The following is a 23,078-nucleotide window of genomic DNA, read 5'->3' as shown; positions in this document are numbered from 1 at the left end:
GTTCCTTATTTTATCCACCAATAGATTATACTTCAAATTTAGCCAAGTAAAATGTCAATTCGTGTCTACTATGTTTAAACAAAATGACTGTAGTGTAAAAACTTCAGGAATTGCTACGGAAATCAAAAAAAAACTAGCAATTTTTACCATATGTGGTGTATCGTTGCAAAAATATATGTGACCATTAAATTTTATGATTTTGTTGCCACTGTTTGTTTTTCTGGAGACCAACGTTTTCTTAGTGAAAATTTTATGAAAATTACAGCTCCTTCCTCTTGCGGCTCAAACTGTGCATATAACTACTAAGCTTCCTCAAGAATATTTTATTGTTATTTTGGGATATATTATATATAAAGGATTAGTATCTTAAAGTCTTATAGTTTAAAGTAATGAAGAGGGTTATGCCATTTTTAAAAGTGAGTTTAAAAAAAACAAAAAGTTTTTATTAAAATAGTAAATTATTCTTTATGCCTCTATTAAAATGCTTCCATACTAATATATGAAAGTTTTGGGTGAAGAAATCAATTTCTGTCTTATTAAGCTTTGCCTTGTGTTTAGTACCACACCATTATAACACATATGCATTTTATATAAAAACATTAATAAAATTGAATCATTTTAAATTTAGTTGAAAAATTTTTAGTGTGATTATTATTCTAGACATTCAAATTTCTAAGTTCTAGTTTCAGTATTAAAACTAATTTACCGTAGCAACGCCGCCCAAAGTTATACTTAAATTTGAACAGATTTAATGATTTGTTTATAACCTTATTGGCCACTTTATTTAACCCCTTAATACTTAAAAACTTTCAAATTAAGCTAAAAATGGGAAATATCAATGAAATTTGCTATTATTAAAGCCCAAGATCGTTGTAGAGTGACATTTTGAGCAAATTCGTACACTCTTCTTCTTAGCTGGCTGCATAGGGTCATAAGTTTCAAAATCTATCAAATTGTTTCAAAATTTTTATAAATGTCTTATTTTAACTTTCTATTTTTAAATCCGAAATACAAATATATGTTCGTAAAAGTATCGATCGATACTTTGTTCCACATTTCATACACAAAAGATATTAACTTGAGGTACGAAGTCTTAAACTCGTTAACGGCACATCGCCTCCCAACTTGGCTAAAAAGACAAATGCATGTAAACTTATATACATACATATGTATATACATATATATGTCTGACTTGGAAAATTTTTGCACAACACCTAAGTCTGGAGTCCATTATGTGGGTTTTTTTTCATAATTTCTATTACATTTGGCATGCACAATGCAGGCGACGTCCTATTTTTACAAAAATTTCCTTTAAAGTAATTACATACAATGGGCGTGTAAATTTATGTATGCATTTGCTTATCTAAAACAGACTTGGCTAGACTTGATGACGGCCTGCAAAAACAAAAAAATAAAGAGTGCACAAATAACATTTTGAGAGACAGTTGGCGAGCGAATATAAGCGTCCGTTTGACAGAATGATCGATCAACTAATTGACTGAACGCCGGCAAACGGTGCTGCAAGTATTTTAACGCTGTATGCTTGTGTGTTGGTGCAGGTACACGGCTATCCAAATGCGGGCGGAAAGGTGACTGCCTTGGATATCGCCGATAAATGCAAATATTTGAAAAAGTAAAACGTTTGCGCGCGTGAAAATTTACCATATTTTTCATATCAAAAAAAAAGGGCTGTAAACAATACTAACAATAACAACAACATGGATGCCAACAAACGCTCGCTTCTCGAAAATGAAAGTCAATAAAATGGAATCAACAGTAAAGCTCAGAGAAATAGAGATGCACTTGAGACGAGTTTTGTTGTTTTTAGTAAACACTCGAATTACAAGCACCTACGAGTGTTTATAGCAAGCAATCTGCTGCGAAATGCGAAGAATCTGCTCCTACGAGTTTGCAGTTAATGCGGTTTAAGCTTGCGGTTAAGACTGCGCGATCACGTTGTTGTTGTTGATCTCTGCAAATGGACGGAAGGGCATTTAATATTGTCAATATGTGTTTGCTTCGCACACATACACACAAACTTTCACACTCTAGTGTGCATCCTCTCATTTTCCTCCTGCCAACATTTCGCCATCACTTGACATGTGCGGTAAGCCCAAGATATTAATTAATATTGACATGATGTGGTTGTGGTGAATCAATAAATATCCAAAAGAAAAAAAGGAAGTAAACGTGATCGGCAAAAAAAAACTATATACATACCATAAATAGATATTTAAGTATACAAAGAGGAAATTAGTATTTAACTTTTATGATCTATGTTGTTGTCTGCGGATGCAATTTGTTGCATCTGAGAAGGCATACAGTCAATCTTCCCTTGAAAATGATAAGCAGAGAGGCGGTAATATTCACACGTATGAGTGCTTCCAAGAGCAAGGGTGACATCAAATAATCTTACGATCTAGATTGCCTTTCAACGTAGAAAAAACAGCTTAGTCCGCCTGACTTTAAGGCTTCTAACAACATTTCTTTTACTGATAACAATATAATGAATAAAATATGCACATTATTATACTCTTTTTGAAAGGATAGGCAATGGTCTAAGACTTATAGAATAAGTCCATAAGTCCCATATAAAAAATAATTTTGTGCAAATGGATTCTTTTTTGCTTGTAGCGAGGGTTGCAAATAATGTATTAAAAAATAATAGATACAAATTTGAATTAAATTTTTACTTATTTTGTAATCTTGAAAATCTTTACTAAAAATATTTTCTAATTTGTAATCCCAAATACCATATTGGAAAATTAAAAATAAATTTTTAATCCTTAATATCGGTTTAAAAATAAAAGGAAAATGTTAATCCCAAGTTTTTATTTAACAATTAAAAAAAGTGGTTGAATTTACATAAAAATTTTCCATCCAAAAATTTTGAATTAAAAAATTCGCAACCCTGCTTGTAGCTAACCCTACTATTACATGTATGTCTTAAACTATTCCAGCCAGACCAGTAGAGAACTTCATCACTTTTGATCACTATGTGAAAACAGAAAAAATGTCCAACATTCCATATAAAGGTATTCATTTAACCTACTAAAAGTACGGGCGACCATATAACATAGTCATAAAAAAATTTAATTTGATTTTACGTTTAGTATCGGTCACTTTTGCTTGTAACGTGAACTTGAAAAAAATACTTATCTTTCATGAAAGCTTGGCTAAGAAGATAGTAAAAAAGTATTTTTTTAAGTATCCTTTTATTCTTAAGTATCATTACAAATTTTTCAATAAATGTTGAAGTTGATAAACAACAAAAAAAAATTAAAATTGTAGTATATTCAAGATATGAGTCTCCAAATAACTGAAGATTTAAAGCTCCACATACTTCTCAATGACCCGCTATTTAAATATGCGAAAATAAAATATGTCAACATGAGACAATCTACAATGAGACAAAACTAACTGGGTTATATTAACAAGAAACTCTGAGAACTACTGAAATCCTACCTGTTAGTAAAGCTTTATTCGTTTATAATATCATTTTGGGTTTGTTACTTTGCTAAGTAGGCTAAATACACGTATTTTATTAGGTCAATGTGCCTAAATGAAGGCAATGAGTTCATCGATACTAAGATTAGAAAACAATAACACAAATTTATCAACTAGTATTTAAGTTATTTATCCACTCGCTTAATAACTCTACTAAAAATTTATTTATACCAACAAAGTTTCCTCTGAAGCGCAGTTGCTTTTATGAGCACCATTGCATATACAATATAAAGTATAAGTACTCACGTTTTCGATTAAAAAGAGTGTAAATACTCATGTATGACTAAGTAGTGAGATAAATATGAGTAGATGCATGCACTTATAATCATACTATTCATTAACATACATATATACATACATATGTATGTATGTACTCGTATATATATTATTGCGGTCAACATTTTTGAGATTTCATTTATTTGTGAAAATTTATCACAAGTGTTTTGCTTCAGAGAACAAAAATAACAACAACAAAGCCAACAATAAGCTGTGAAAACAACTTGGTTGGAAACAAGCAGCGGTTGCCTGCAAGGTCTCACTGCTGTTTTGCATCCTTTAAATGTGTAGCATATGTTTGCATGAGCCTATGTATGTATGTATGTTTATGTGTGTTTAAGTCAATGAGAGTTGGCGCTGGAAAAATAAATTTCTTCCAAATTTCTTTCAAGCGAAAATGGAAATGGCACTTCAGATGTCAATCAGGGTTGGCATTAAGTGGCTTTCCGTTAGGTTTTAGTGTTTTTTCAGAGTTTTGACGCCAACGCAATGTTTTCTCCTACAAATGCCCATTAACAACTGTATATAAGCGACAAATGCATTAAATACCATTCAGACTTGAAGTCTTTTCCTTTCTCTTGATATGGAAAAGTATGAAAAAGTATCACCTTACAAAAGCGGATTTTCGTTTGCACACTCTCTGTGCGCTTATATCCTGCGGTGATTTATGCGCAATCCCAAAAACATTGCATTTGTGTAGTTAACTGGTGTTTTGTTGTAATTTATGAACATATATGAGCACTTTAGTATGTTCAGCCTACAGTTAGGCTCGAGCTGATGTACCTAGTAAAGGTTATATTTTGTACTGATGGCGTTGTATAAATGTATCATAAAAAAATAAATACGAAATATTGTCCATATAAAAATATCAAAGATAACTTAATCAGTTAATTATATTATCTGTCCACATAGCAACGAAATGATTCTTCAATGTCTATTGAGTTGTGAATTAAAAGGGATTTGCTGTCAACTACAAGTACGTTGTAATCGTAATTGAGCTATCAAATATGTATATATTTTATATAAACACATATACCATAAATATATATATATTCGTATGGACATACTAGACATTTATTTTTGTTTTTCACTTGTAAGCAATTTATTGCTCTCTTTTTCTATAAAAATTTAAATTGTTTTTACAAGACTGACTGTGATTCCGTAGGTTAGCAAAGTATTCCTCATTTTATATGAAAATCTCAATATAATTTTGTTTCCTACACTCAAAGAAATTTTAATAAGGTTAGAAAATTTTTTTTTTATTACTTCTTCTTTACTGTGAGAATTAATTGTCAAAGTTAAGCATGTTTTTAGAGCTCTAGACGAAATTCACCTCTTAAAGCCGTTCCACGATTTTTTTCATATTTAGATAGGCTATTTTTTTAAAAATACCATACTAAAATTATAAATTAATATTTTCAATATTTTTTTGAGTTACACCGGTTTATCTTCAAACGCGTACACAAAAAGAGTAAATACAAATAGAATCAGAAATTGGTTCTAAACAACCAAAAAGGTAGCAAATCTTCAAAACGAGTATCTACTAAGTAGGGGCAATATAAACATGCTTGAATGAAATCATGAAAAAATTCACTACTTTTATATTATAATATTATTTGCATACACTTTTGTCTTATAAAATATTATCATACATTAATTTTATTATAATCATCAAGTTTGTGGTTGGTATTTGAGCGAGAACGCAATTTATCACTTTTAACTTTGTTATTTTTTTCTTTGAAATTTTTAATAAATAATTAATAAGTTCTATTTTTTAATAAAATATGAAAGTTTCTACGTTTATACTACCAAACTAAAAATACATATTGCATACATATATGTACATATACTGATAGGAAATGCATATACAGACTTTTAAATATTTGAGATGTGTAAATAATACAACCTGGCGCAGTAAAATCCTCTAGTTATTAACTATGGTACTTTACAACTAGTAGCCACCACCAGTCCAACTTTTCAGTCAACTAGCTTGATTTTTATACAATCACTTTTATTATTTAGGTTATCATGTTTTACGAGAAATGAATGTTAGCTTTCGATTGAAAATATAGTAGTTTTATACCAGTTTACCTTTACATAGCATTTTAATTTACCTTATAGTTCTAAAATAATTTGAATTTGGTTTTCGTTTAATTTCTTTGTGTTTTTACTGAAAAAATACTGATACCCCGGCATAACTATACACACTCTGTTGAACCAACTTTCGAAAAATTTGTTATAAGTTTGATGCTTTGCTGACTACTTCAATTTCAATCAGAAATTTTTGGTTATAAACTAGTATTAATTTTCTTATTTTAACTAGTATCCATCCATAAACTCGGGAACTCTAACCAATATTCTGCCCCTTTTTCCTACCTTTGAAGGCCTAGAAGGAAATGTTGGATGCCCCATATAGTAAATACTATTGCATATATAAATTATCTGTCAACCGGTCTGTATATGCGTGAACTAGTTCTTTAGTTTTTAAGATATCGATCTGAAATTTTGCACACGTTGACATCAGACTATATATAGGATATAGCTGAACTGGCCGGCCCGAATCAAGTTCTTATATGGGCAACTTTTTTGTACAATAAGATATCTTCAAGATATTATGCATAAATTACTGTTTAAGGAAATGGTGCAATCCTCGAAGGAATTGTTTATATCAAATCATAATACCTGACATACAATTGAACGATCGAAATCAAGTGCTTGTATGGAAAACTTTTTCATTGGAGAAGATTTCTTCAAACAATTTGGCATAAATTGTTGTTCAAGACGACGGTATAATCTCCGAAGAAATTTTTTAGATCGAGTCATTATAGCATATAACTCCCATACAAACTCACCGATCAAAAACAAGTTCTTGTATAGAGCATTTTGTATTTGTGAAGGGTAGTTTCGGTGCAACTGAAGCTAACGTTTTTTCTTCTTGAATATTTAAAACCCATAAATTCTAGTCTCATCAGCTAAATACAGCAATTTTCTCATTTATTAATATATAGAATTAAATAAGTGCGGTTAATCTCTTTCAAATTATTTTTTTTAGTGAAATTCAGGAGTCGACTGAGTTTTTCAAGAAATTTATTTGAAGCTTCGATATTGTGAAGAACCATATCATAGATAACTGTAAGATTTTATTAAAATTAAGCAATTAATTAATAATCATAAAGATTAATTTCACTAAACGTTTCTAAAAATTCTGTAACTCTCTCTCTAACTGTCTTCGAACCGTAAAATCAGGGAGTGTGACGAAAAGAACGAACAGCGTGACAATTACGTTATGTGGGCGTTTCCCTTCTCGTTTAATATTTGTCGAACAATTTATTGATCGTTAAATATTATCGAAAAATATTGATCAAATTTTAATTATATGTTTTTATATTTTATTAATTAAGAAGATGTGTATTAAAGACTTTTAATTAAATTAAGCGCTCTTCTCAAGCGGTTGTGCATCCGCGAGTTGCATAATTTCCCACCATTCTGTGGCCTGTTGTCTTAGTCGCTGTGCCATATGTGTTGCAACGCTTCATAAGTCATTTGAAGTTATTTATTGTCATTGTAAATTAATTGCAATTGCAGTTGTTCACGGCTCTTGTGCTGCTCAGTGTGAGAGTTAAATGAAATGTCAGTATACATTGCGTAATTGTTAATAATATTCAATTGATACTAGGCACTCTATGTGTTATTATTATTGTTTCTTATGACTGTTCTTTATTTACAATCTTCAAAGCCAATTAACTGCTTTGCAAACACACACACACGCACAAACAAGCACATACATGAGCATAGCCTTGGCGTCTGGACTGGTTCTTATCTGCCTTTTATTATTGCTTTTTTTCTATTTCTTTTGCTATCTCTTTTGGGTGAGCGAATTCTCCTTAAGGGAACTATCAGTGTTTCTTCTTTTGTTTGCATTTTAATTGATGCAGTCTTGTTTTTATTATTCTTACTTGTACATATCTAAATATATAAAAATGAAACCCGTTTTCCGTTGTCACGCCAGAACTTGAGAACGGCTAAACCGATTTGGCTGTTTTTTTGTGTAGTTTTCTAATACTCTGTAGAAGGTTTTTACGGAAAAAAATATTTAGAAAATGTCTCAGAAAGATTGAAAAAATTAATTTAATTTTGCATATTTTAAAAAACGCGCGTAACGAATGTCATCATCATTCACAGCCATAGACTATATTGAAAGAGCATCGTTTGTTCAGAAATATGGTTACTTAATTAAATTCTATCGCACTAATTTACTAATTTTTGAAAATTACTCGCCACAATTAAATGTAATATTAATAACACCAGTGATGATTTCATTTTAATGTAAGTATTTAATAATAATAAAATATGTATAATATGAGTTAGATTTCAGAATAGAAGTTAGATTTCATATACTAACTGCAACCAAATACGAAATGCCCTAAACTTCCAGCCAATTTTAGCACTATTGTACACGGACAAAATTAATTAATTGCCCGTATTTTCCCAGTCGCACAAAATAATTATTTAAATCATAACTGCCTCGGTAACTGAGCTATATAGACAGAAAAATATGCTGAAATTAGTTTTGATAATAACATTTTACTAAATTAAACTGCTTACTCAATATAATTTAATTATACCTTAGCCACAGCAAGGCGTGGCCGGGGTCTTCTAGTATTATATAGTTAAGCGCACATATCAAAATCAAGCGGAGCGAGCAAGGGACACTTGTGGGCTAAAATTTTTTAAAAAGTTTGTGTAGCCCCGGCCCCAAATGGTTTAATGTACATATCTTAGCAACCGCTAAAGCTAAGTTAACCAAACTTGCTGAAAATAAGTTATTTTAGCACCTTCATATACTGTTAAAATGGGTAAAATCAGATCAGATCCACGCTCACTTCTCATATAACGGTTATATTGAAAACAACTAAAAGTGCGATATCTCACTGAATATATGAGCCACAAGCATTCAATTTCACGACCATAATGGTGAGAAGACTGACAATTTTCAATCACATTTGGTATGTGAGGTTACCAAACCATTTTTATCATACACTGTGAAAATGGGCGCTATTGGACAACATCCATTTACTTCCTATATAACACAATTGTGATTTCCATCTAATTCTTTCACTTATAGTATACAAATCAAACACCAATAAATATATCGGGATATAACTTTGCACAAGTAGTGCCCATGAGGTATTTAGTCTTAGGCCCAAAAATTGTCGAAATCGTGCTATAACTTTTCAAGGACCCAGACACAAACTATCTGCACAGCAGTGCATATGGCTGATTTTTACCGAACATATCGGTCAGTCTGTGAGTTCTAGTATTGAAATTCGGCGAAGATATTTTGGTGATGGCTACATGCCCTTGTGTCAAAAATGTTACCCATTTCATCGCGTCAATACTTTCCTTAGTCTCTTAGAAATCTTTATGAATTTTGGAAAGAGTCTCTTTCTTATAACTTTGTGTCTTCTTGCCTGTGATTGTAAATAATGAATGCAATAATTATTTAAAATATATTCGAAAATCTCATATATGACTTTACCTTGCAATGGTATAAAATCTTCGGTTACACGCGATTTTAGCCTTTTCTTACTTGATTTTATTTCCCTTCATATATGTTTTCTGCTTGGTAATAGATAACAGTAAACTAGTTCCGATAAAAAACATATGGTTGTAAAAATAAAATATCCAAGTACGTTACCGAACTTGGCAAAGAGTTGTAATTCAGTCTACAATCTTCACTCTCTTTAAGGTCTTATCCGATTTTTCAAATTACTATAAGTTGTAGAAACAATACCATTTTTAATTAGGAAAAAATATTGCTTTAGGAAGTATAACCAAGTATACTGTTAACGAGATTCTTAATATAGAACTGTAAAAAAACCCCTTTTGGCAAACAATATTTCTCACGTATTTTCAGGTTTGATTTAAGGGCGATGTTCTCTTTCTGAGATATTAGATTGTATTGAGCTATTGTTATTTTGAAACTTCGTTGTGTAAATATTGTATATATATATTTCAGGCTTGTTTAAAGTGTATACTATAGATAAGAACGTTTTCCTATAAAGCAACGCTTTTAGGTATAGGAGAGCTTAAGGATTAAGTTAGGAGAGTTTAAGGAGTTGGGACAATATTAAGGAAAAGAAATCGTATTTTTCCTTTTAATTTATTATTTATTTTAAAAAACTACAATATTTATATTGACATTTTTAAATAGAATAGTGGCTAGTGGCTCCAGAAGCCCTCGATGGTCGACGGTGATTCTCAGAACACGTGCTATCTCAAACAAATAAAAAACGGTATCTTAATCTATATATGGCTTGTTAGTAAGGTACATATGTTTCTAGCTTTACATCAACTTTCGGCCAAATGGCGGGATTGTACAAAATTTTAAATCTTTGACCGAAAACAAAAAATCGTACGCAGTTTACTACTTACTTGCATGCTGAAGCTGACTGACCAAAAATTCGACTGTATAGTGGTTTGTAGCTATTTATCTTCTTTTCATTTATATAATTACATAAAAAAAAGCTGAAGGTCACAACATTCCCCCTATATACATATCTAAATATTTGTATAACTACAAAATTTCCTCAACTAGTTTTTCTACATTAGAGAAATTTGTTTTTTTTTAATGTAACTTGTATAATGCAGTTAGATAGTCAAATATTTGGCTCTAAATATATGTAGTTATAATTGCGAAAAATATAAAAATAAACTTTCTGCTGACGGTTTCAATTGACTGTTATCGGGGAAAAGGCGTATAAGCACTTGTGTATATTTATTTAAGTGTGCACAATGCATGCAAATGACTATATAACTTCATTAGCTCTGCTATAATTTGTATTAATTAAGTTACAATAGGCTGTTATATGTTTCTAGCACACTTAATTGATAAGACCTGCTTATATAAATGCATTCGTATGTATATACATACATACCTCGTTTTGGTTAAAAAAAAAAAACACAATAAAAATAAAATAAATGCTTGACTGTCATGACTTGCAAAAATTCGGTTCTACCAGTTACTGACATAGTCACTTTCTACACACACACACACTCGCAAAGCAAAGCGCGGCTCTCAATTTAGTGCTGAGCGGGAATCACTAATGCCGCCGGACCGGTGTGTGGCTGTAATTAGCTCGAACTCGCGCCAAACACGAACTTTGAATCACTCGAATTCCAGCGGCGACGATCAAGCCATACGGACAATTGCCGTGGTTGGAGCGCTAATTGTCGATTGCCGCATTATTTGCCGCGTTTTTGTTACAATGTATAAAGTACACATACACGCACATACATACATATTTAAACGATGGCCAGAAGTCATTCAAATGATCCATCAAAGTAGTTAATTACACGCGCACGCCTCTACTAAGCATATTTACTCACAACAATGAAGCATGCGCATTGTCAGCCAGCTTGTTTGCGTGTGTGTGTGTGCGTGTTCTGCCTCGCATTATCAGCAAAGATTTGTGGTGGAACTGGCGCTGCTGCGGCGTTTGGACGCCATTGGAGGCACGTTCGTTCGGTCATCAAATATCCACATAAATTCGTGCAGATAAGCGGTTTTATATTCAGCCTTACATACATACATATGTGTAGGTACTCTTACGCACACATATTTTTCGCGCTTTGTTCAAAATTGTCTGCAATTTGGTTTGGTTTTTTGTTGCATTTTTACAAACTTGTAGTCACTCAAGTCGCAAATTCTTAACAAAATTACAAAAGCCTTAAAGTGCACTTCATTAGCTGTGTGGAATGACTTAGCGCACAGTGGGCTGTTAGTGCACCAAAGTGGGTATTTTTTAAATTCAATATATTTTGAAAAAAAATGTATATATATTTTGTTTCATTTTTAATTTTGCAAAAAAAATTATTTTGTGGAATATTGACCTGAGTTTTTGGCGAGTAAACTATAATTACCGATGTGATATTTCTAAATTTTTCTCTCGGTGTGGATTAAAGCTCTTCGACATAAAAAAAAGCTTTTCCCTACCGTAAATGGAAAATCGAAATTAATCCACGAAAAATCTTCTGAGATTTATTTTTCATTAAGAGCTTTTTTTCCTTTCTTTCTCAGGCTTCTTTTTTTTATTTAGAGCTTCCTTCACTCTAAAACGGAGTTTTTGCAACGTTTACAACAAACTTATAGGGAAGCCGCATCTTTAGTGAAATTAGTCCAAAAAACTCTTCTGAGACCAAATATTTATTAAAAACTTTTTCCACCCTGAAGTGGAAATTCGATATTTATCCAAAAAAGTTCTTCTGAGATTTTTATTTTTTAATAAAAGCATTTTTCACCCAGAAACGAAGCTTCTATTAAGTTTACGACAAGGTTGAATCAAAAAACCAAAACTCTTCTGAAATTTTTATTTCATACTTAAAGCTTTTTTCATCCTGAAACGGAGTTTTTACTCTGCTTATAATATGCTTCTAGGGAAGTCGCACATGTAGTGAAGGTGCCTCTTCTGTAATGTTTAAATTTTACTAAAAGCTGGTTTACTTATCTGTGAGATACATTTTTTTATAAAAAGCTCCTACTTTCAAACAGAGCTTTTACTGTGTTTTTTACAAACGTTTAAGGAAGTCGCACCTACGATAATCCAAAAAGCTTTTTTAATTTTTTGCTTTTTATTAAAAGCTTTTCAAAACCTGAAAGGAAGGAACTTTTATTGTGTAAAAAAAGTTTTTGGGGAAGTCGCGCCGACAAAGAAATTAATCCAAGATGATTCTTCTGAGAGATTTCTTTTTCTCAATCTAATTTGAACTGGAGCTTTTACTAAGTTTATAACAATCTTTTAAGGAAGTTACATTTATAAAGTTTGTTCTAGGAGTATAGTAAATATACTAAGTAATCTGTCTCAACCATTTTTTTGCACTAGCAAATTAGTTCCGATTAGCTTTTAGATTTTCAAATTTGCCCTTATGCAATTAAAACTGTAGTACAACTGGATTGTCAACATCTAAGATGTAGAATTTACCGCATCTAATCTTATATCCACATATAAGATAGCTTTTTCCCACTGTCAAAGCGCATTCACGCCTGCTTGGCACGCTTTGTGTCGCTGAAGTGCAAAGTTTTAATGCACACACGAACACAATAGCACACTGGCAGCCGACTTGACTTGTTGCTGCTCTGAACTGCACAGTTGCATTGTGGCATTATTGTTCTTGTTGCCGCCGCTCTATTGACAAGCTGGCATGTTGTTGCATTTTATTTGCATTTGATTTGATTTTATTGCGCACGAATACGCGACACACGAGACCGCTTGCTGGGCTGCTTGCGACATTGTCTGTCGCGCCGCCGCCGTCACAACGTCACACTTCACCACCTGCAACACCAGCAACTACGACAGCCGAATGAAGAAGCATGTGTTTGCATGTATGTTAGTAGTCATGCATTCACGGCAACAAATATGACCGGAGATTGGCTGACGCTCACGCAAAATGCATACAAAGCACACGCATGGCGAAAATCCTGCCAACGAATCGCCACAATTCGCATTAAACGAGCGCACGGCCAGGCGATAACTAAATGCAGCGCAAACTGGGTTGGCAGCGGCCTCCAAGCGGTTGCTGCATTGTTGTTGCCGTTGCACTTTAGGTGCTGCCGTCCCATCGACTGACTGCGAAACGAGTTTTTTTTACATGCGCCTACGAATAGCCACACAATCCAGTATTATCTTTAGAGTATTCGCTATTAGTTGTGCTGAGTTCGGCAGGCGGAACGCTGTGGGGCAAATGCTGCTCTTTGTTTGCTCACACTGAATATACCTATGTATGTATTTTTCCCTTGCTAAATAAATATTTGAGTTAGTAATTTTTTACACGCGTCCGCGTTAAAAAAATATATTGCGGTCTCCTCTGCTCGCGACAGTGTTAACGGCTTCTTAACTTTCGCACTTTTGCAAGAAAATGCGGAATTTTACGACGAAAAACATTTAAGACAAGTTATATAGTGCATAGATATAGGCTTATGCAGCTTCCAAGTATATTCTTGCACATACATAACATATGTATATATTCGTACTTAGGTAATTAATAGGTACGTGGAACTCGTGTTGCGTCATTAAACACGTCAAATAATTATATTTGCATTTAATAACTGGTTATTCGTTATTGTATTTTAGTAGGAAATTGCCAATCTACATATATACATACATATGTATATATTAGGGTGGGCCAAAACGAAACTTATTTTGTTTTTTAGACAGTAAAAATAACCTCCGAAATGACGAACAAAATCTATCGTAAGGTTATATTAAACCGGTGGCGCAATCTGATTTCTGATATCCCAAACAAGTAGCACAGGATAATTTTCTTATTTTGTTTGGATGTTTAATGCATTTGAAGGTATTATTGATTATTGAAAATAAAAAGTTATTCTTGGAGGGAACTTAACCATCTCCACAAAAGGTCTGATTAATGTTTTGCTAAGTCGATTTGTTTAAAAATTATTCCAGGTTAAAGTCCAACTTTAAATTGTAAAATATAATTATTAAATTATTTTATACATTTTTTTTCGTCATTTCAGATGATATATATTTCTAAGGAGAAAAAAAAATTTTTCATGCCCACCCTAATATATATGTACATATACACACATATGTAGTTAAAATTAAACTCCCAGTCACTGCTTAAGCTGTCTGGTCAGTGTCCAAGAGGGTCTCGTTAGCACCGTGATAATGGATGTCCTTGATGGTGCAATTAAGTGTGTAAATAAATTCTTAAAATTAATGATAGGCTCTACATAAATACTTAGGTATATGTGACAACGTGCGCAGTCAAGCGCAGCAAAATGCTGCCACACATCGTCAAGAAATTAATAGAATAGTTAAATAGAAAGTTTTAAGTTACAGTTTCTTGATGCTTGGGATCCATTTTGGTGGTAAATCCGAAACACCAAAGGCTCCAAGCTCTGCTGCACTTGCTTTCACTGAAGACACTTTGTCTCATAGAAGCCGAAAACGAAATTAATTTTTGGGAAAATAAAAAAATAAAAATCTTTGTCCTCAATAGATGACGATCTTCAGGAAATTCGTACAGTAACCCTGAAAATGAGGCTTGATAAAAACTTTTCCTTTTTTTGGCTGAGTTTTCGATTATTTTCGCGTTAAAAATGGTTTACAAATTGTTTTTTTTTTATGTCCGTAGTCCAACTAGGATAGTTTTAAATCCAATTACGTCAATTTGAAAAACATGGTTTCGAGAAAACGTCGTTTAAAGTTTCCGGTTAAAGGTCAGCCGGTTCGACTTACCTTCCACATTTCAAACAATTTTTAACACTATATTATAGGTTCTCTCTCTGAAAATTAGAACAAAATAATCTTTAATATTATTCCATGCACTAATTGAATAAAAATCATGACGATGTCGATATAAGAACTTTTGCTACAATTTTCTTAAACCATATATCTATCTTTTAAGACAAAAAAAAATCGATGTTTTGATACGTCTTCGGGTGCTCCCCTCTTAAACAGATAGCAGGAGTTGGAGCGAAATGTCGACTTCAGTGACTGTATGCTGCCATTCTTAATATGGTATATTCTTGACCACAATATATTAAAAACAGACCTTACACTCAGAACATAGCGATCGGTGCCTGTGTTATATCGTATGATTGCTCTGAATTCGCGATGGGGTCCGGTGATCGATTAGCCACAAAAATTATCGATAGATATCTGAACGTCATATCAGAATGTCATCTTAAATTAATAGATTAGTTACTTAATCAAAATTATGAAAACAGCTTATAATTAAATATCAGGAAGTAAGCACAATATAAACTCTTATCACTATTTCATGTGTACATATTTATATAGACTTCAACTGTGGCTCGCCAAGACAGATAAAACTTCACGCAAACAGTTTTATTTATAGCTTCTACGTGATTTTATTACAGCAATTAGTATGTCCGAACCATTATTTTATACTCCATTAGGTCGTAAACGCCTTTCGTGGGTGCGTCTTGCCATTGTCATTTACCAAACGTTATATGGACGTGTATTTATATTTGTATGCATACAGATGCATAGGCATAGTCAACCGTTTATGGCTATTAACGATCAATCTATTTTTATTATCGCCGATTTTTAAGGTGTTGGCAACACTCACAGAACCGCCGGCATGCACCTCCTCTGCTTTTCATTCAATTTCCACGCCAAATCATTCATCAGTCTAGTGTTTGCATTGAACGCGTGTCAGTATGCCGGTACAAAAAATAATAATAAATAAATGGAGTGACAACCCACGCAACGGCTATAGATTCCTATACACACCTGCATGTGCATGTATGTGTGTTTGTTGACTGTCTTTGCCTCTACTTCCTTCTGCTGCGATCGATATCATCGATTGTAAGGGGATACACCATATTGTGACGACCGCACGAGTGTCAGCGCATAATTTTATGTCATTTTCGAATCTCCCCCCTTCCCCCTTGCCACACTTGATTCATAATTTCCACGCTGGAATTTTCAACTAAACGACAAACTGTTGCACATACACACACATATGTATAAGCATGTACGTGCATATTTGCATATTTATAGCTTTATGAATATGCTTACAAACACACACACACATATATATATATAAATTCTGTAGGCATTTGTGGCACTCCTTAAATATCAAACAATCGATGAATCTTGTCGCCGATCAAAATGATTGCAGCAGTTGGTGCGGTGCATGGTGTGGTGTCCACCGCTCTGCATGTGGTTCTAAGTAGTGCGCTTGAAGCGTGCGTTCGCACCAGCTGTGTTGGATTTATTAATTTTTTTCCTTTAATAATTTTTTTTTATTTCTATTTTGTGTATTTTGTTTTGAATATTTTTTGTTTAATTATTTTTTACTTTTATTATATCCTGAACAGGGAGCTCAGTTTGCCGCGAAGTTTGTAACGCCAAGAATGAAACGTCGGATACCCTATAAAATGTATATATAAATTATCAACACGACGAGCTGAGTCGATTTAGCCATGCCCGTCTGTCCGTCTGTCTATATATATTTGAACTAGTACCTGTGTTTTTGAGATACCGTTCTGAAATTTTACTCATGTCTGTTTCTTCTGTCGGAACCGCGGGTATCGGACTACTGTAGCATAAAGCAGTCATACAAACTTAACGATCCAAATCTAGTCGTTATATGCAAAACTTCTGTATGTGACGAGATATCTTATCGAAATTTGGCTCGAGTTATTGCCTCAGACAATGGTACATGCTCGGTAGAAAGTGTTCAGTTTTTCCCACTATTGCATACAGCTGCCATACAAATTGAATGATCCCAATCTAGTGTTTGTATGTAATATTTTGTATTTGTAAAGGGTGTTATAGCTTCGGTGCTGCCGAAATTAAAGTTTTTTCTTATGTTTTTTTTTTTGCTTTCTTCCAATTGAAAGAGTGCTTTTGTTCACACTGCAGTACTATTTGTCATTGCCGCGTCTTCCGTCGATTAAAATTACATAAAATACATAGTACATGTCCATGCATATGTCTCTACGTACGTGAACACCTTTAATTGCAGTGTATCTGTAGCGATAATTTAACATGTAGTCGTACAAACATTATTTGTACTCAACTTGTTATGAATTGTTTACTATTGTTTTTATTGTTGCTGTTTTTGTAATAGAAACTACACCGAACACAGCAAAATAAATTTATGTCACGTATAGTTTGTATAAGTACTCGAAAACATACACACACACACACATACATTCAAATAATAAACGAACAAGGGAGCTCCCTTACTCCAGCGATTCTCCACCAATAGTCGAACAGAACCGTTGCCCTTCAAAAACAAAAAGATAATAATAATAGAAATTAAAAAAAAGAACAATAACAACGTTTACACAACACCAAAAACATACAAATGCAATATGTACACGCATACATACAAACTAGGGTGAGCCAAAACTATGCAATCGAGTATAGACTTTGCCAAATTATCTTATGATGATTTATTTTTATTTATAAGTTCGTCTATAAAAGCTTTTAAAATTGAAAAAAATCAAAATATAATTAAAAATGTTAAATAATACAATAAACTTATAATACAAAAAGTTTATAATTCATATATGTCAAAAATAAATTTTTATATTTCTTTTCTTCCTTGTTTGCTCAATATTCTAGCTAATATTATTTAAAAAGTCTGGCGATAACTCCAGCAGCTCAAAAACTGCTAACAATATTTTTGTGATAAAATCACTGAAATTTTTTGAACAAATCGTATCATGTTGTGTTTTCGTTAATTTAATTGTTTTCTCGTCTCTTTTCGCAGCATTAACCTTTTTTCATTTTTCAAAGGTTTTCAATATACCAAATTTTTTAGTAGAATAAAATCTCCCTGAGTAAGTTTTTTTTTTTGGATATTTTATGCTCTACAGGAATCCACAATAAAATTTTGTATCCTTAACGGTTCAAAAGTTATGCTATTTTTTAATGAAAACATATTTTTTTAAGTGTTTTTTGTCTGCGAAATTTTGTATGCTCAACGACACCTTTTAAAATTGAGCCAGACATTTTTTTCTTGCAGGAATATTTTTTCTCTGTTTTAGATTAATTTTAAGCCATTCGATAGGTTAGTTTATGGCTTACCCTAATACACACAGTCGATAATAGAAGATAAGTATTCTCTATTTGTATCTTTATTTTCGCTGATTCATTGTCAATTTTTTGTTGTACGCGACGTGACACGTAGTGTTTTGCGCCTTTCAACTCACTGACTGACTGACTATTATTTATATGAAGTTTAAAAATAGGTGCCCAAGCACGCATTCCGCAGACGTTGTCAGTATGTAAATATATGTGTGTGTATTTGCTTGCAACTCCCTGTAACGCTCGCCACTTGCCGCACTCGCTCATCCGCGGCTGGCCAAAGAGCCAGACAGCGATGCCGATTTCATTTATTCGCTTATTTATTTATGAATTTATTTTTTATTTTCCGGCAGTCATTAACAACAAAAGCAAAAATGAGCCGAAATGTGCAAATAGTTACTCGACTGGCGAAAATAAGTACACTCACATGCATATGCACAGATACGTACATACATACATATATGCTTGTTTATATACGGCTTTGTATGTGTGTTCATAATTTGCATATGCCAATGCGGCCATCTCGAAGCGTATCTCGCATTCTTACAATTTTTAAAAACCCTCTCCGGTAGCATGCGAGCGTTAATCTTAGTTAAAGTATAATTAATTTTAAATACTTAGCACAAGCTTTTAAGTATATTTAAAAAATAAAATTTATATGTGTATCAATAGTGCTTTGTTTACTTTCCGTCAACTGACAACGAAGTGATAACCAACTTTTGTCGTTCGATTGCACATACATACTTATACATAAGTAAATTTATTTATTTATTGTATATACTAATGTACGTATGTATACATTGTATGAAGTTATTTCACAACAAATTGGGTACTTGTTATTAATGTTAAACAAAGAGAAATTATATAAAAAATACGCAGAGGGTTGAATAAATCTGAGAGCTTTTAAAGTATTCGCATCAACTATTTACCATTATATAGTATACTTTATTTATGCGGATTATTTTTTTGAAAATTCTAACGTCCATGTAAAAAACATGTAGTATTCAAAGCACTGCCTATCTGAAGCTTTTACATTTTCCTATCTTTCTGACAATTTGTGGATTTCATCCCAAAAGGTTTGCGCCGTTTTGGCGGCCAGTGATTCAGTATCAGATTAAGTTTTGATACCCTGACTTGATGTGAACCATATGCCAGTGAAGGCATTCTGCATCAACCCGAACAAATGGTAGTCTGAAATTTTAGGCTATAAAGCCGGTGCGACAAAAATTTCCAGCCGCTGTTTTCGAAATAGTTTTAAAGCGGTCTTGCAACATGAGGTCAAGGGTTGTCGTGATGGAAAATTATTGCCTCAGGTTAGTCGCAAATTCCGGGCATTTTTCGTCAATCGCTTGCTTCAATTTGATCCATTGTTGTTGGTAGCCGTTCCGATTATTGGTCTCACCTGGTTTTAGAAGCTCATCATAAAGAGCACGCCATTCTGATCTCACCATACCTTGGCGGTTTTGATATTCGGGTTTGCCGTTGATTTGTTTGGTTGGCTAGGTTTCACATATGGTTTTTGGCATTTGGGGTTGTCGTAATGGATTCATTTCACATCACCAGTTACAATCTGATGCAAAAAGCGAAAATGTTATTCTTAAATTATATAGTAAATTTATAGTTTGTAAATTATGTTCGAACTGTTTTAAAGTCCCCAGTTTCCTAATGATATTATTTGGTGATTTTTTTCTAAAGGCGGTACAAGATATGTATTTACATACTTGTATATATCATATTCACAATATTGATAAATGTATTCCAGTCATTTATTATTACAAGCGATAATATAAAAAAATGTTAGAGGTAGGACCGTAGTAAGTAACGTTTTCAATAGATTTGTAGAACGCTTCGTTTGCACTCAAAGTCCACCTTAAAAATTATATTGTTCTATTTTTTGCTGTAAAGGCAATTGCTAACGACTTAGAACGATTCTACAAAGAAATGTAAATAAAAGTGGGATCATATTGGAAGTGTGATTTAAACGTTAAATACAATAGATTACCCAATGCATTACTGCTTCTATTTAATTTGTTTCCTATCGTCGTTTTTCTTCCTTTCATTAAAGTTTTCTGTAAGTTAAATGGAATCTTCTTGGGAGTTTCGGAACATACTAAAAATAAATGTAAGAACTTCGGTTACGCTTACGGTTTTGTATTTGGAGATTTATTTTTTACGGTCGAACGAAACCAAGAACATGTAAATAAATTAATATAGTTCTATATTCGAAGGGTGTACATATGTATGTCACGTTCACCACAAGCAAGTCACCTGTTTAATAAATTTGTGTATGAAAATACCGCAACTCTATTAACTGTTGTGTATAATTACTGAGTAATTAAGAAGACAACGAACGAAATATTCTTACCACTGTCAGTATGTATTTATACTAATTTGACATATTGTTGCAGACTTCCGCTCGCTGACGTGATTGGCGTAATTAAAAAGAGGTTAAAACGATAAAAAAAAACAGCGAATCATTTAAAATTAAGGCACACAAGCACATACAAATATGGCTATCGAAAAAGTTACACTCGCTGAGAAGAACAACATAACGGTTTACAATGCGACCACAGCGCCGAAGAAGCCCAAACGACGAGACAAAAGCGATTTGGGTCCGAATTTCGTGGCGCCCGATGGCGGCTGGGGTTGGGTAGTTTGCATAGCAGCCGGTCTCAGTAACGTAAGCAGCAAAAATTTATGAATTTAAATGAATACTCAAATTATTAATAATAAAACTTTTATTGCGCGCCGCATACTACTTGTAGTTCTCACTTTTCCCGCCCCTACAACAATTTGGTTTGATCTATAGGCAGCGCATGGCTGATTTGGGTTTCACAGCAAAAGAAACAACAACTATTATCAATGTTGTAATGAGTCTGTCATCCGTAGTGGGTAAGTGGAGAAATCAATTACATAACCTCAAATTCTTAACTGCTCCAACATTTAAGGTATTGTCAATGGCGCCACCTTTCGTCGCTTCACATTTCGGCAAGTGGCCATTACCGGGAATATATTGGCGTTTATGGGTATTTTATTAACTGCTTGGGCCACAACATTTTGGCAATATATATTGTGTCTGTCGATGCTTTATGGTGAGTAATGGAACCCTATTAACTTCAATACATACATACGAACGTAAGTTACTTATTTTGTTTTTACAATTTTCTCCAATCAAAGGTTGCGGCTTAGGCCTCAGCATGGCCGCCACAGCGTTAGCGGTGAATACATACTTTAAGAATCGTCGCCGGCGTGCTACCGGCTTTACTTGGACCATTACCGGCTTGGGTCCCATAATTTTTCCACATATTTCCACTATTTTACTAGTGCTCTATGGCGCACAGGGTACAATATTGATATTCGCCGCGGTCACGATGAATGCCTTCGTTTGTGCATTGACATTGCAGCCTGTTTTGTGGCATACGAAGAAACCGAAAGCCGCCGTAGAGGAAACTACAAATGACGCTAACAAACCGTTGGCACCCGAAAGCGAAGAGGGTGAATATAAATGCAAATATTGTCAATATAAGCGACAACCAAAACGTAGCATCTTCGCTTCGCAATATCTCTTCAATGAGGATGATTTGGAGACACCCGGTTATGAAATTACCGAACCCGGTACACCGATGATGGCGCGCGCCAATGACGGTTGGTTCGGCTCGAAGTTATCGCTTGCAGCGGAAATGAATCCAACACGTCTGCGCCATAAAGTAATGCGACAAGCTTCCATCAAAGCGCATGCGACTGATCCGGAACACGCCGACGAATCGCACTTGAATAAACCGAATTACTTTAATCGTATGCACGAAGATTATGAACGTTACACGAGCAAGACTAGCGTTTATTCGAAATCGGAGGAGTTTCACTGTACTTGCGCTGAGGAGAAGGCGCTCATGCAAAAGATTTCCGACGAGGAATTGAAACGTGAGCAAGAACGTCTCAAAGCGGAAGAGGAGGCAAAGGAATTGGCAAAAAGTAAAATGAATTTTCTGCAGAAAGTGGTGATATTTTTCGACTTGGATTTACTGCGCGATTTCACTTTTGTCAATTTGGTTATGGGCATGACCATTATGATGTTTGCCGAAATGAATTTCTCCGTACTGACACCCTTTATTTTAAATGAATACGGTTTCAATAACGAACAGATCTCGTTGGCCATGTCCACACTGGGCGGCATGGATATTTGTGTGCGCTTCTTAGCTCCATTCGCACTGGAAAAGGTCAAACTAGATAATCGCGTATTGTTTGCTTTCGGCATAATTGCCATCGCCTTTGGTCGATTGTTTGTCGCATTGTCAAGCTCGTATTATGTTGTATTGATATTTTTCATACTCATCGGCTTTGGCAAAGCTTTCCGCACTATCTTCTCGCCGCTCATCATTCCCTCATATGTGCCATTGAAGCGTTTGCCGGCTGCGTCTGGGTTGCAACTGGTTTTCAATACCCTATTCTCTTTGGCCGCAGGCCCTATACTTGGTAAGTGTATACCTATTTTCTATTAAATTTTTTTTAACTCACTGTGTTGAAGTTGCGCTACGGTATGTCGGATTCTTTCGTAGTGAGACACTTGTGCTTATGCTCTCTTAATTAGGTCTAATTTTTCTCTGCAATTTTTTATTCATATACGAAGTTTATAACCAGTTCTAATTTCCAACAACTCCGATCACCAAAAACCATATTCTAAGCCCACTTAAAGAAGAACCTTATATG

At 33.7% G+C, this 23,078-nt stretch overlaps 1 protein-coding gene across 6 annotated transcripts in view; it reads left to right on the top strand.

The window, feature by feature from the left end:
• LOC106616074 (monocarboxylate transporter 9) overlaps positions 1-23,078 on the top strand; it is a 30,035-nt gene that overhangs the window by 5,005 nt on the left and 1,952 nt on the right. For 4 of the 6 annotated variants that reach the window (XM_036366019.2, XM_070109921.1, XM_070109922.1 and 1 more), the window contains 4 exons: positions 20,780-21,051; positions 21,137-21,263; positions 21,320-21,463; positions 21,549-22,844. In XM_036366019.2, the coding sequence (XP_036221912.2) occupies positions 20,881-21,051; positions 21,137-21,263; positions 21,320-21,463; positions 21,549-22,844 (1,738 nt within the window). In that variant the 5' untranslated portion in view covers positions 20,780-20,880. Of the gene's footprint in view, positions 1-1,560; positions 2,108-6,853; positions 6,916-20,779; positions 21,052-21,136; positions 21,264-21,319; positions 21,464-21,548; positions 22,845-23,078 lie in introns of those variants that run through there. The other 2 variants (XM_070109920.1, XM_036366018.2) reach the window with 2 other exon arrangements.

The sequence above is a fragment of the Bactrocera oleae genome, chromosome 5, assembly GCF_042242935.1.
Source record: "Bactrocera oleae isolate idBacOlea1 chromosome 5, idBacOlea1, whole genome shotgun sequence".
Classification (NCBI taxonomy): domain Eukaryota; kingdom Metazoa; phylum Arthropoda; class Insecta; order Diptera; family Tephritidae; genus Bactrocera; species Bactrocera oleae.
Note: the sequence above shows the minus strand (reverse complement) of the source record. Positions and strands in the feature narration are given on the sequence as shown.